This window comes from Lipomyces oligophaga (genome assembly GCF_038497815.1).
Source record: "Lipomyces oligophaga strain CBS 7107 unplaced genomic scaffold V1516scaffold_1, whole genome shotgun sequence".
Taxonomy (NCBI): Eukaryota; Fungi; Ascomycota; class Lipomycetes; order Lipomycetales; family Lipomycetaceae; genus Lipomyces; species [Lipomyces] oligophaga.
The window spans coordinates 1,938,655-1,953,749 of NW_027117785.1; the positions used below are offsets into that span (position 1 = coordinate 1,938,655).

Consider the following 15,095-nt stretch of genomic DNA (forward strand, 5'->3'; position numbering starts at 1 on the left):
CGACATATTCAGTTCAAAGTGGCCAGTGATAGATAATTATTGACTTTATATTGATCTTATTTTGCAGAAGATCTGCTATTATTGTCGTATACTTGTGGTGACTGCATTTTATTCTTTAGCTTAAAGCAGGCATCTGAAGCGGTTGGATATCACGACAGCGACTATATGCTTGCAACCAGTTTGAAACAGGTCGTAACTCGTGCGTTAAAGTCAACATCAAACACTATCACTGCTACACGAACAATGACCGCAGGAACTACTGCTGTTCGCGCGGATACGACTGCCATTCTGGCCGATCTGCGCAAACTCATGGCTGAACACAACGTGGATGTGTACGGTAAGTAACATTCATACCGCTCTCTTCCACGAGCAGAAGATATGATTTGCAGGAAATATACAGATTGCTAAGTAGTCAGTTGTGCCATCGGAAGATGCTCATCAGAGTGAATATATTGCGCCCGTAGATGCTCGCCGCGCTTTTGTGTCAGGATTCACCGGCTCAGCTGGCTGTGCGGTTGTTACTGCAACTTCTGCATCACTTTCTACCGACGGCCGCTATTTTTTACAGGCTGAGCAGGAGCTTGATTCGAACTGGGAGCTACTTAAGCAGGGATTACCTGAAGTTCCAACGTGGCAGGAATGGGCACTTCGTCAGGCCGAGGGGGGCAAGAACATCGGTGTTGATGCCACCTTGTTGACCGCATCTCAGGCTGAAGCTTTGGCAACCAAGCTCAAGAGCCGGAAGGGAGGCGAATTGATCGGCATGGATGTTAATCTTATCGATTTGGTTTGGAAAGACCAGCCACAGCGACCCAAAGAAGCTTTGACGGTGCTTGATCTAGAGTTTGCTGGCAAGCCCTTTGAAGAGAAATTGGTCGATATTCGCAAGGAAATCGAGAAGCAGAAGGGATCTGGATTGATTGTATCGATGCTCGACGAAATAGCTTGGCTCTTTAATCTTCGCGGTGATGAGTAAGTGAATAATCTTTGATACCGAGCTGTTGACTAATGTCGTAGTATTCCTTTTAATCCTGTTTTTTTTTCATATGCCTTCATCACACCAACAGAGGCCATTCTATACGTTGATGAGGACAAATTAACTGAAAAAGTTCGAGAACATCTTGGTTCCGTGGTGACAGTGAAACCATATCAGGCGATTTTCGAAGACATAAAAAGTTTCGGCGAACTGACTGCTACAGATGAAAAGAAAGTTCTTGTCACTTCGAGTGCCTCTTGGGCCATGACCAAGTCGATTGACAAAGCTAAATTCACGACACTCAAAGCAGCTCCTGTCGAGAGTGCAAAGGCTGTCAAGAACGAAACTGAAGTCGAAGGCATGAAGTATTGCCATATTCGAGATGGTGCTGCCCAAATCAAGTACTTTGCATGGCTGGAGCAAGTGCTGAACAGTAATGCCCAATATGACGAAGTACAAGTGGCAGACAAATTAGAAGCCTGTCGAGCGTGAGTTTTCATGATCGTCATGGATCGTTTGCAAGAAACTAATACTTTATTTAGAGAACAGAAGTATTTCAAGGGCCTTAGTTTTCCTACAATTTCCTCCGCTGGATCGAATGGAGCAATCATTCATTACCAGCCCGAGAAATCGACGTGCGCTTTAGTTAAAAAGGATTTAGTGTATCTTTGTGATTCGGGTGGACAGTATTTGTGAGCAAAAATGTTCGTGTTTGTGGAAAGACATGATAAGTTAACGATAGTCCAGGGACGGTACTACGGACTCTACGCGAACGCTGCATTATGGGACGCCGACCGAGGCCGAAAGAAAGTCATACACGCTTGTATTAAAAGGAAATATTGCTGTAGCAAGGGCAGTTTTTCCCAAAGGATCGAGCGGTTTTATCCTCGATATTCTTGCTCGCCAGTATCTATGGCGTGAGGGACTTGACTATCGTCATGGCACGGGCCATGGTGTAGGTTCATTTTTGAATGTGCATGAAGGCCCCATTGGCATCGGTACACGAATGCAATATAACGAGGTTCCTTTGGAAGTGGGAATGTTCATTTCTAATGAACCGGGATATTATGAGGATGGGCAGTACGGTATTCGGATCGAGAATGTAGTACTTGTGGTTGAGAAGAAGACGCCCAATAATTTCGGTGATAAGAAGTACTATGGGTTCGATACAGTCACTATGGTTCCTATGTGCCGTAACTTGATTGATGCAGAGATGCTGGACGAAGATGAGAAGAACTGGCTGAATAACTATCATGCAGAGGTATATGAAAAAACTAGTGGATATTTCAAGGGTGATGAGTACACACTGGCATGGCTGAAACGAGAGACATGTCCCTTGTGATCGAGTGTTAAGTGAATGCGAATGAGTGGATTGCTAGTTTTGATATTGCTTGAGGGGAGTTTCGATAGGAACTGTCGGTTTGCTTGAGTTTTGAGCAAGTATGTATCTTTTTTCTTGATCAACTTAATAAATGAATAATTCATTTGATGTGTGTGGATGACTGGATAGTTAGATATTGGACTGGATCGGAGAGAATTGGATAAAATGAATGGCGACATTCAGAATATGCGAACTGCGAATCCTGGAACGGCAGAGGCGCGGTAAAGTTCTGGGTCTTTTGAAACTGAGGTCAGGACAATACAATGAGTTAGAACAGAAACAAATACTGCGTAGAAATCAATAATCCTTCAGTGTTGAAACAAAATCTGTAAACGGCAGACGAAGTAAAAACTGCACGAATTTCGCCTGCTTGAACGGGCTAAACTCCGTTATATATTCGATCTCCTGAGATGATGAATTAGAATCGAATAAAGATTGAAAAAGAACAACTAGAGCGATAGTGTTGTATACTAAATTCAGTAAAAGTGAGATGCAGCGTACAGGATAATTTTTAATAGTAATACTGGCTAGATATATACCCAAGAGCGATCCGTCTGACAAAACGGTGGGGTGGCAGCCGAGGCTGAACCAGGACATCATTAGGGGCCAAATAGTCGCGATCCAGGAAAATTATGCTCGTCAACAACGCAATATGCACGAATCTAACTTACTAGTAAGGAAGAAAAATGTTAGCTCATACGCTGTTTCGCACTAAATATGCGAAGTTTGACATCCAGCAGAATGCTGAGGAGAATTGACAGCAGCATCGCAATCACAGAGCAAACGTAGAACCCCGCTCACCAAGAGCTATACGCCTGCAACTAGAGGAGCAAAGCAAGCGAGCTATGGGAGCCAAAACCGGAGCCGAACTGCAGAGCAATCGAAAAGACAAGTCGAGAATAGAAGGAGAAATATAATTAGGAATTGGTTGACGCTGGTCGATACCAGAACCAAGCGCTATCAAATTAACAGGAAATTAAGATTTACGCGGTGATCCAGGCTCCTGGGCTTAATCAATTTGGAGTCTGACAGCAGATTCGACTCGGCTGCACAGGACCAGGCTCTATAGCCCTAAATCGAGCGATAGAACAATGCTTGTTCAAGATGTTGTGATCATGATCTCTTAAGGGTGTACTGAATATCATTTGCATTTATAAGTCCACGTACGGGCTTCTAAGAGAGTCATATTTAGAGCCATCTTTAGTTGGCTACCTTTGAACGTGCCCACTTGAACAAAAAAGCCAAAAAGCTAGTCTGCAGTTACTGCGGCTCACTTACTACTCGAGTTGCCGACATTGGTCCTGCGAGTGTAAGATTTCTCCAAGAGAATGAATGTAGATATATATATTCTAAATACATTCTGTGTCAGAATATTAAGCTAAAGCTGGTAATCCACGACTATCATTGCTATCGCGAATTTACGACTCCGCGCACGCAAATACTTAGTGCACAATGCAGCTTCTGGTTATATAATGTTCAATTTAGTGATAGATATCGAGTGTCATATTCTTTTCCAGCCAAACAAATGTACAAAGGTACTAGAAACACAATGCCACACTGTAATAGAATTCTTACTACTACCCAATTGATCGTACAAAAAACAAACAAGTCTATTATCAGGATAACTTCTCTCGCACTCGTACGATTGGAATCGCGCTTCATTCTCTGCAATTTTCGGAGATGAGATAGATTCATTCCATACCCCTCTCCACCATCGACATGAAAACGGTTGATCATCTACTCGTCCTATCCAATTGATATTTTTCTACAACTGAGTGAGCCTGATCTCAGATCGGCGCTCGCTGGAGTAGTAGATGAAGAGTATAGTGTACTTGTACTGATCGTTTGTCTGTGACATTATCGTGACCGACCACTGTCCATGTATTCTGGAATTACTTTGTTTACATTGAAATTGAACTTAGTTGAAATCAATTTGTTTCTTTAGTTACTATTGTCAGATTAACGGTCAACTAGACTGTTCCGTGTACTATTTGGGGTATCACATTCCTTCTCTAATCTCGACCTTGACATCCATAATTTTCTTCGTCCGTCTGAAGAAAATACGGAAACTCTAGCAATAGTTTAATGGCAATGCTCAACCGAAAATTATTGTTGTCTCCGCAAAAAAAATAATCATTTTGAATTTCCTCTGATAAGCGAGATTCCTCGTAGGGTGAGCAAAATTGGGCATTCTAGCACTAGGCGTTTAATAGAACCAAAATACATGTGCACAGACTTCTCCGCTCAGTTTAACATCAACTTTTTGCAATACAAGAATGAATAACAACAGTTTCTGGTAAATCAAGTTGATTTGCAAAGTATTATGTACTATTTATTCCATATATTCTGTTTGGTGATATTTTATTCCTAGTTGGATGTGGTTCGAGTACTGCTGAAGCATGCCAGAGAGTAGAATTCGCATTCTCAACACCGCGAAACTCGAAGTACAAGAACGGTCGCAAGTATATCACTCGCAAACAAATTAGGCTCGCCGAAACAAAACAGTGACAACTGCCGACGGACCGTCGCTCCGCAACTCGAGCTTTATGGATCAATTTCCTCATGCTGATTCACTGCTAATGCACAGTCGCTGAGTGGATCTCTGCCATGGCCCACTTCAAAATCAAGGGTCCATGTTTGAAAAAACTGTTTTCCTGTTGAGCAGAATTCTAGAATTTCGATGAAGAGGGAAAAAGGAGCTATTTCGAAATTATCCATCCTCGAGAAGTACTCTGATATCAAGTAAGACAAAGGTAATGGACGCAGGTCCCGTCTTCAACAGAAACATATTGGATGCTGACCACTTAATTGTTCCAATAGCAATTGCAAACCTCTTGATTTATTAAAATATTATTCAAGCTCATAAATCTGTTAGTTTATGGTAAAATGGTCACAACTGTACTGCATCTTAAGATCAAGTCTATTATTGTAGGCAACTCCCAAAAGTCAACGGTCTGGATAGTAACAACCAAGAGCTAGAGCAGTAAGCTCAATGCAGCAAACAGGTACACTGTGACTATGTACAGGTCAAGCACCAGAAATCAATCAAGACTTGACATGCGGAATTGTTTCGAAGTTCGCTGCACTTTCAAGGACTCGATCCAGGATCTAGGTCAACTGCAAAACGTCCCAACTGAAACTGCTCATCACCTAGACAAGGAGCGCCTAACAACAGTTGGCATTTTAAAGTCAAAAGGAGTGTGCTCGGCGACCTGCAGAGAAAATGTGAAATAAAATGATCACAGACAACTATTCTAGTAAAACCTGCTCTTGGTGGCCCACAAGAGGATATCTGCGCTGGTGGTCACAGGACCATCCAACTGCCTAATTAGAAAGTCAGGGGCACCAGGACAAGGACCAGACAGTAATCGTGAAGACGACGACGACGACGACGACGAAAAAAAATACAAAAACAAAAAATAAACGTTTCTGATGTTTAAGACTAGCGATCTAGTCTGCCGTCGGTTCCAAATAGGGGCGACTGGACAAAAGAGATTTTCGAATCTGCACATCAACAGAGAATAGGAAACCAATTACGCGAGCCTTTACTTCGGCAATTTCCTTGCCGTGGTGTTCAAATTTCTTGTTCCATTTGGGATGTCTTACTACCTTCTTCAGAACATCTGGCCCCTTTTCTCATCCAACTTCCCGCCTACTATTGTACTTACCTGCGATTCTTTGCGTTATAACTATCTTGCCTGTTGCAGACAAATAGACCTACTGCTCCTCAATCACTATGCCGTTCAGTTTTACCTGGTCCGCACGATGGCATTTCTGAACTCACACTGTACCGCCACAGTTCTGCTCCGCTCAGTCCGACACGCTAACGAACCAATCTGCGACATTATTTGTTGGTCTGTGCATCCTAGACCCCGGTGTTCATGCGGCTTAAACCTCACTTGGAGAGTTCTTGTAGCTGGCGTCATATAATTAACAACAGACAGCAAAGGAGTGCGTTTTTGTGTTTGGTGGAGCTTGTGTTGCGAGAGATTTTGAGTTAGTAAATATAAGCTGTCCATTAGTAATCCAGCCTCTGATCTAGTTGCCGAGAATTGTGTGGAGGAGTTCCCGCGCGAAATGGAACTATTTGTAAGTAGGCGATTGCGCTGGCCCTGGTTGAGCAGTCTACAGACAGTTCGCAAGTGCTCTCCCTACCGAAAACGGTCTTGATCTTGGTTTAGATCTGCTAAAGTTTGATGCCTTTCAACATCCGGAATTTTATTGGCCCTCAGCTTCAGGTTCTATGGAACGTGCTTCATTTTTGGGCTGACTGGTGCGGCAAACTCCCCGCGACAATCATGGTGGGAAACAAGCACTAGTGAGTAGTGATAAGAGAGAGACGGCGGCAAAAACAATCCGTAGTCGAAAGATTAGTCAAAAAAAGAATAGCGAAGAATTTTGCATTTTGTAATTTGATCTGTATCATTGACTGATTTGCTCTCTGTTTTGATATCCGTTTCGACAGACGAAGACAGAGTGACATCTGGAGCAGGTCCACTGTATCGCTTACATTTGTACTGCATGAAGCACTTTTTACCCAGGCATCTGCTTCGCCAGGAACGCTGTTAATAGTCTATCCAGGCCAAGTATTAGCCCCTCTCTATTTGACCGGCCGATCTTCAGACATTAGTCCTAAATTTTTCCAAGACCGTTACAGCGCTCCAGAATCTTGGTTATTACTACAATTTTGCTAAAACACTGAACATAAACTGCGCCCATACCAAATAGCTTTAACACTGCGGTTTCCATGACGGTCAGCATGCCAACGTTCTCCTAACTTCCCCCCCGTTATCTAACAGGGGACTGTGATGACCTTCTCGATATAAGCACATGAGCTCTTCCAGAAGACGGCTATAGGATTCGATGATCAGGAACACAGTAGCACTATAGTCTTCTAAGCAGGCCACTGTATGCGTCGTGCAATATCAGCAGCTTTGAGATCGTTCCGTTTTCGAAACATTAGATCTAATATAATTGATCATTTGGCCGTTTAGGAAGTGTTAACGGACCTAGTTGAACCATACATACGGGAAATTGAAAACAAAGCTAATGTGGATTGTTTGCAAGGGGACTTCTATGCATTCTCAGCAGAGGTGCAGCTTCTGACGGATCCAGACAATGCTCTCGATACATCCCACTGATCAGTCTACATTAAAATCACATTCCCCAATCAAGAGGTTAAGCTGGGTGTCAGAAATGCAGCATTCAGTTGGCTAGGTTGGTAATGTTTAAATGATAGCTCCTACATATTTTGGCTAGTGCAAGCGCTCTCTAGTCGCTGTAGTGTCATATAGCTTCTGCATCGCAATCAGAAATTTGCAGCGGTTTCTAGAAATAGCAGCATCGGTAATTTTCAACCTGGCTCCATGTGCATCGGAAGGGTAAACTCAGGTGTCACTTAGGAACCCAAGGCAATTCGACGGTGGCGGATATGAAACTGAGCCAATGCTACCACTCCCAACCTTTCAAACTAATTAAGTTAACAAATTTCTGTTAATTTTATATTTCTGTCCTAGTTTATATGCCCGACTAGAGATGGAGCGAAAATACTAGCGACAAGACACGAAAAACAGGAGTAATGTAGAAAGCTCGTTAGAGCATGCTCGTGAGGATCATTTGCAAGACTGACCACGTGCGTCGCCTATATTTCGAATGTAGTCAGCAGAGTTCACTGAAGCTCACTATAGTTTACTAGTAAAAAATTGATCATTTGATAATAATGGAGCCACTAGCCCAAACTAAAGGTACCAAGTGCTCTGGTTTGATCAGCCATCTGACCAGCCAGCCGCTCTTCAAGATTTGCAGAGAACTTCATTTCCAAGAAAAGGTAATACTTTGAGATTCAAATCATTCTTCCTATCACAGCTCCAATCTCGGCAGGCACCAGCAATATCGCAGAAAAATCAGGCTGCGTAAGTGGACTAAGCTTGTAAAGAAAGCGAGTCGGTATCCGCATATCTGAGCCAGTAAGTCATTCTGAAATCAGGCACTATCGATGCAGGAAACCCGAGCCAGATAAACTCAGATTGTACATGAGCTTGTGCCAACGCCCACTGCAGTTGTGCCAGGTCTCGCCGAGAGAGACTATCACGATTTGGGCGAGAGACTGACACCTTGAGAAAGTATGACCTCTGTAAAGAGAAAATTGCGGTCGATGTGATATGGCCATGTTGTATATACCAACCAATTCAGTCCAATACTATTCAATTACGTTCAAGAGCTAAAAGGCTGCAAATGTAAGGCACCGTTTGAGCAAGTGAACTTTCTATATCGTCCTCCACCGCCAAGTTGAAAACACAAAGAACAAAGATCTTGCCCGAATCAACCCGACATACTCCATGTAATTGACTAGCTTCTCCAGTTTAGCCTGCCGTTAAGCTAAACTGTCATCCAGTACTACGGTCTCTCAGGCCAACATCTGCATCACCGTCATCGTCACCATTCTTAGTACTATTATCCAATCTACTGTATATGCCTGTAATTTGTTTCAGGTCAATTTTTATCTTCTCTCAGAAAATCCAATTTTCTGTATCTCGAAAACAATTGCACAGCTGTTATTCTCGCAAGTTCTCCAATCATAAACAAGTTCTTGCATAAATTCATCTGACTCTGGCTCTGGCTTGCCACCGCCAATCATGAATCAAGTTCCAATTCGACTAAGCCAGCTCCTCGAGCTACCCCTAATCTTCGATGGCTTTATGCGTACAAATATGTGGATTGCTCGCGTATACCATTCATCTGTGAATATCGTCGCAGTTTAGTATGCTGGAGTCTAAGCTTTGCCATGGTGCCGGCCATTTGAAAGCAGTCGTTTATCCACCAGTGCAAGAGTAAACAACAGTTATTGTAATGATATCACATTCGTGTCGATTAGCGACGTGACCCCAGGGTGTGATTGTGTGTGCAAGCGTGCAGTAGTTTAAGAAGTGGCTAGAGTTCAGCGGCCGGCCGGCGACTAACGACATCCAACTGCCAACGACTATTGAACCAGTGAGTAGCGAGACGTCAGTGAATGCGTCCGAATCAACTTGTGTGAGTGTATCAGTGCATCTCTGGTGCACACATACATATGCTCGAGGCCGAGTCAAGTCCAGGATCATGTGCTAGACTATTAAGAAGACCTTGCACGACTTTCGCCGACAATTTGTTACTGAGTCGGCGAAAGTCTAGTACGGTGAATGATTACATTCGGATGGCACTGAGAGTCACGCCGAGAACTAGATTTCAATTCTCTGGTAAACCTGGTAAACCTGGTAGGACTCTGGCTTCGATGGCATAACGTCGCATTTCTCTATAGACGTTCTATTGTACTTTGATTGTTACTTATTTGGTCTATTTCCAAACTGGCGAGGCTTTTGGTTGGCTTGTGATATGTGAATATTTTCTCCAACGACACCTTATGACCTGGCCCCTTGCCGTAAATGGTTGTCGTCGTCGGCCTGCCGAATCTACTGGCTGTTCTCGTTACGATTGTCTCCGTACGGTGCTGTCTCAGAACGCACGCACGCGCACGCTCATCGCCGAGGGTCCAACCAAATGAACTGAACGGTATACAGCTCAAGTAGTTGCTTATTATTTCTACTTCCATCTGATGGCATGGGATCCATTGCTTGGTGCCCATACAGCTCCGTCAGGTGCAACTACTACGACTTTTGCTTTTGTCCTGTCGTCCACTGCTGCCCTACCGTGGTGCACTACTGGCTGACTTACTCCTGCTTTTGGTGCACAAGCCGTTTCTACAGTCCTACACTAGCTTTGGCGGTGCCTTGTCTAGGCGGCATTTTCGCCCTCAATTTCAAAGTGGATTCGGCCAACCATTTCCCTCTAAATGATGGCCCTTTCCAAAGCACAGGCTCCTTTTCCATGCCGAGCAACAAAGCAGCTCAAGCGCCATCATAATTTTTATAAAAATAAAAATTAAGTCCGACGAAAAATAGCGAACTGGAGTTCGGCCGCGCAGCCCGAACTCTGTATGTACGCTCATTTTAGCCTGCCGTAACGCTCTACTATATTCATCCTTTCCCACTGTAGTTGCTATTTACTATCTTTGCCGCTGCTGGCTGCTTCTTTCGAGCTCCACACCGTTCAAACGCCCTCGCTCCTCTCTGTTCATCGGAGCGCTGCGTGCTCGTACGGCTCCTCGTATTGTACGCGTACTTGAAGTTACTGGTGCCGCCTACTTGCATTGTTGTTCGTTGGCGGTTGCAGTGGCTATTTTGGCCATCCGAGACACAATGATGACTTGCTCTCGAAAGCTACCGCGATCTGCGTATGTCGCTTGTGCTGTGTCTACAGCAATGTTGGTTATGCACTACTGGATTCTATCATAATAAGGCTGCTATAGGTTTTAGTATCTGGACTTGTGTAGGCTGCATAGTCGGATTTTGATTACAGGTCACCAGAGCAACCCGATATAGAGAAGCAATTCTAAATGCTAATCCAAAGTAGTTAGACATACTCAAGTTTTCTGTCTACCTTAAAGTTGGACCGAAAAATGGACAGCAGCCTCTGCTTCTCGGACGCGTGCGATTCGCTCAATTCTGTTCCTAGATCCAGCCAGCTTTTATAATAGCTGCTGTCGTTCTATCACCCTCCCCTAGTAATTTCTGCATAGGATCTCCGTTTCCAGAACTCAGCGCGCCTGGTATGGCCACATTGCATCATCCAGTTGCTCTACTCTCTGGCTCTAGTCACGGAGGATTTCGCGGCTCTCTGCCTACGAGTTTGCGAACTTGACCGTCGGTTGGTGCACCGCTGCAGCTGTTAAATAACTAACAACAACGGTCCGCCCAGCAGAGGAAAGCCTTAACAGAGATTTCAGTCTATGCAAAACTAGACTAAGGCAGTTTTGTAACAAGATCAAAGACCTAAATTCGAAGATTAAACGATACCGCTATGGGATGTAACCTCACTCTCGACTCTCGTCCTGAGCCCCCCCACTACCGACAGCTGTTCCACCGTCAGCTCAGTCGTCCTTCGATTCTCAAACAAAAAATTTAGCCGCCAAAAATTGATTCTAAAGCCTCTTCAAGAATTTCGACCAATGACTTGCATGCATCCATTTCTTTCCGATCGCGCCTACTCGTAATATTCGTGCGCTCCTTTCTTCGTGGACTTTGGCTGCTTTTCGCCGAAAAAATAGCTTTAGCCAAAGATGGGAGCTATCCATCTCTTACTCGGAAACATTAATAGAAATCTAGAATAAATTAAAATACATCAATGGAATTCTTGACAAATTAACTAGTATACAATAAACAAGAAAAAGCAAACAAGTAGTGTATTCTAAATGCAACTTGACTCCTATATAATGCGTTTCTTTCCTTCACACATAAATGAACGAACGTAGAAAATAAAATATCAATGTTTGGGAAATTAATATCAATAAAATCCTGATAAAAAATGATCAGAACATTAATAATACTAACAATTGAGCGCTGAAATTTTGTTAAGTCATCCATTTTGAACTCCACTAATTTTATAACAAATGAAGCTCTATATAGTACAGTCCTAGATTTTGATTCATTTTCCTCCATTATTCATATCTTACTCCTCACCGCTAGCTCCATCTTCGGGCCCTTCATGGCTATCTCCTGGCCCTGACGTACTTGCACCTCCACTGCTATGCTCGCTCATTCCTTCTCCATCTCCAGGATGGATCTCCTCTCCATTTGACCTTCGTTTCTGTTCCGCACGATAGGCTTGACGACGGTTCTGAAACCAGATCTGCACTGATCTCGGTGTCATTCCTAGCTCCCGTGCCAGTTCCAGTCGCAAATCAGTCGAGGGAAACAAAGTCTGTTGAAGGACCTCCTCCAGTCGAGTTGCTTGCAAAGGCGTGGCACGTTTACGCTTCGGTTTGACATGTTGTGGAGGAAGTATTACGCTATATGCAGACGGCCCAACTCCACTGGAAGAAATCATAGGTGTCACGGAATTAGTTCCCTGAGCCATGTAGAACGGTGACTGAACATAATGGTGAGCGGAAGCCCCCGACGCATCTTGCCCTGGCGGTCCATAAGGTACCTGTCCGCCATGAGCCGTAGGAACAGATGTAGAAGAATTTGCTGATTGAGGCGGCGGAGGTGGTGGGGCATGAATAGGTTGCGCATGATTTGAAGGATACAAATATGAATAATATTGCTGTTGATGCGCCGGTGGTAGAGGTCCAGGACCTGACTGTGCTTGACCTGGAGCTTGTTGCGGATGCTGTTGCTGATGTGGTCCAATAGAATTAGATCCATATGGGATAGATTGATATGGAACTTGCTGGGGTGGATATCCTGTGCAAACCATTGTTGGAGAATGCTGATTCGGTCCATATCCTGTGTAGGCAGGATACACTGGCTGCGAAAGCTGGCTGCCAGGTCCTCGCTCCGACGTGTGAGCACTTGATGTCGGACCCATAATTCCAACCGACGTACTCAAAACATTAGAATCTGAAGCGAGTGACGATGAACTGACGGCGTGCGTTATTAGTGGTCGGGCTGTTGTCATTGGAGAATGGGTAATTGCGGGAAGTGAAGACGGCGGTTGAGGACCTGTCAATGTTTGCGCTGCCGAAGAAGATGGCTGCTGTGATTTTGAAGTCGGCGAATCCGAGGCAGACGTTAAAAGAGCTTGAATCGATGGGAGTCGTGTAGGAGAATTTCTCTCAGTGTCTAAAAACGAATTCGTTAACCCGGGCGCCTTCTATAGTTCTACAATCCTATCAAAACCTACCAACTGATCCATTTGTCCGCTGAGCCTGTTCTAGAGGTTGATGATGCTGGCTCGTAGAACTTGAGTGCTGAACAGGTGTTTGCTGCTGTTGCTGTTGTTGCTGTTGTTGTTGCTGCTGCGGAGGATATGACCGCTCAGCAGAGCTTGTCTGAGAGCCATAGAAATGAGCTGGAGGACCATGAGAAGGACTATATTGTGTACTTGGTGGATGCTGCTGATGGAGGGAATATGATTGGTATTGAGGTAACTGTAGTGGTGCTTGTGGTGGTGGTGTCGGAGCTGCCTGATGTTGAGAAAGTGATACCGGACGCGGAAGTGATGCAGGCCTTTGCGGTGAATTATAGGGAGCAAATCCATGAAGGGCAAGAGATCCAGAAACTGGATTCGAGTTCGGCGGAGGTTGAGGAGCCTGCTGTAGTGAAGTAGGCGGTTGTTGCTGCAATGGGAGCACTTGCCGCGACTGCGATGACGTTTGATGGGCATCCTGCGAACGAGCTTGATCCTGACCGGGCAAGTGTTGTCTGTCGGTCATGACTTGTGGGAGAGGAAGCAGCGGCCGCACTGCGAGCGCCGAACCGTGGTCGGCGCGGTAGTAAGTAGTCGCTAGGATGGTGACGACGTGAAGGAGAGGGAAGTTTGAAACAAAAAAAAAAACCTTGAATGCAGCAACCTTAAATAGAAGGGCACTTTCAAGGAGCAGTTGGAGAATATAAAAGAAAGTATTGCGTCGGATGGAGTATGATTTTAGGACCCAGATGACCAGGTGAGAGGGAAACGAGGATGCGGATTTCGTAGGAGTTTGAAGCGCCGAAATGGCCTTAGCTGTGGCCGAATGATTTCGTAGGAACAAAAGACGATAGATTCCAGTTGTCAACGAAATTGAAGCTCGCTGAGGGATTAGATTGGTCGACAACGAGATGATCCTCAAAAGAAGTAGAGTGGGAAGTAGATTCAGGGGAGGGTAGAAGGCATACCCAAGCAGACAATTGGTAGCTGGGAGTGAAAAATGAGTATCCAGAGGAAGAAGTTTTAATAGACAAGGAGAGGACGTAATGAATAAGAGAAATGGAAGAAGAAGTGGTAGTCAAAATGACGAAAGACTGAGAAGAAGGTGTAGGAAGTATCTGACAGATGGAGAGTAAGAGAATGAGATCAGCGGACGGAGACGAATGAAAGCCAAAATGAATGTATGAAAGATTAGGAAATGGAAGCCGATAGGTAATTAATGAAACTGTAAGCGCGAGAAAGAGAGGGCGGAGTAGAGCTGAATGAAGAGTATGGACGAAGTACAGTTATAGAGCTGGTAGGGACATGTGAGAATAATAATAAGGAGGACGGTAGAGTACGAGAGGAAGGCAAGTGGAATCGAGGGCGACGATAAGAGGGAGGGAAAGGACCAAAAAAAGAAATAAAGAAGGAAGGAGAAGAGCAGAGGCCCGAAGAGCGGACAGAGAAAGAGGAATGGAAGACCGTATGAGGAGACAGGTACTGAGGACGAGGAGGGTATGGAGGGTGTGCTTTAGGCTGTTGAGGTGAAAAGCAGACGATGGGAAGAAGAGGTGGTCAGAAATCAGGAGGAACGAGGATGGCGATGGTGGTGCTAATGAAAGTGGGAAGCAACAATAATTTGAAAAAAAAAAATATGAGGAAGCAAAAGGAAGATGATGAAGGAGGAGAAAGGAAGAGAGATGATTGACGAAGTAAGGACAAATCCAAACCAGAGTCCAACCTCGCGCAAGACGACGATGGACAGAACAGCGCGCCAGGCGAAACGACCGACGACCGACGATTGAGGACCGACGACCGAGGACCACTAAAAGTAAAGTACAGATTATTTGAAGATTAGAATTTCAGGATGGAAATGAGACTCTTCCAAGCGGCGGCGGTGCGAGGGGGTCCGGGCTGCTGCAGGCGAAAGTGGCAGAGAAGAAGGTTAGAGTTGGTCTGAATGGAGAGGGAGGGGCAGTTAATGAACAGTATCTGGGACTACCAAGCGGGCGGAGACGGGGTGAGGGCCAA

General features: G+C 44.7%; 2 protein-coding genes across 2 annotated transcripts; one reads left to right on the top strand and one right to left on the bottom strand.

Moving 5' to 3' along the window:
- The first annotated feature begins 22 nt into the window (after window positions 1–22).
- Window positions 23–2,632, top strand: V1516DRAFT_669225 (peptidase M24, structural domain-containing protein). Its single transcript, XM_066921148.1, has 5 exons — window positions 23–337; window positions 417–972; window positions 1,018–1,464; window positions 1,519–1,668; window positions 1,724–2,632. Exons 1-5 carry the CDS (start codon window positions 166–168, stop codon window positions 2,316–2,318), a joined length of 1,920 nt encoding a protein of 639 aa, XP_066780227.1. The 5' UTR covers window positions 23–165; the 3' UTR covers window positions 2,319–2,632.
- A 9,268-nt stretch (window positions 2,633–11,900) lies between these two features.
- Window positions 11,901–13,608, bottom strand: V1516DRAFT_683510 (uncharacterized protein; the record flags this gene model as incomplete). The annotated part of the gene is made up of 2 exons (XM_066923513.1): window positions 11,901–13,015; window positions 13,077–13,608. 2 exons carry the CDS (start codon window positions 13,606–13,608, stop codon window positions 11,901–11,903), a joined length of 1,647 nt encoding a protein of 548 aa, XP_066780228.1.
- Between the last annotated feature and the right edge of the window lie 1,487 nt (window positions 13,609–15,095).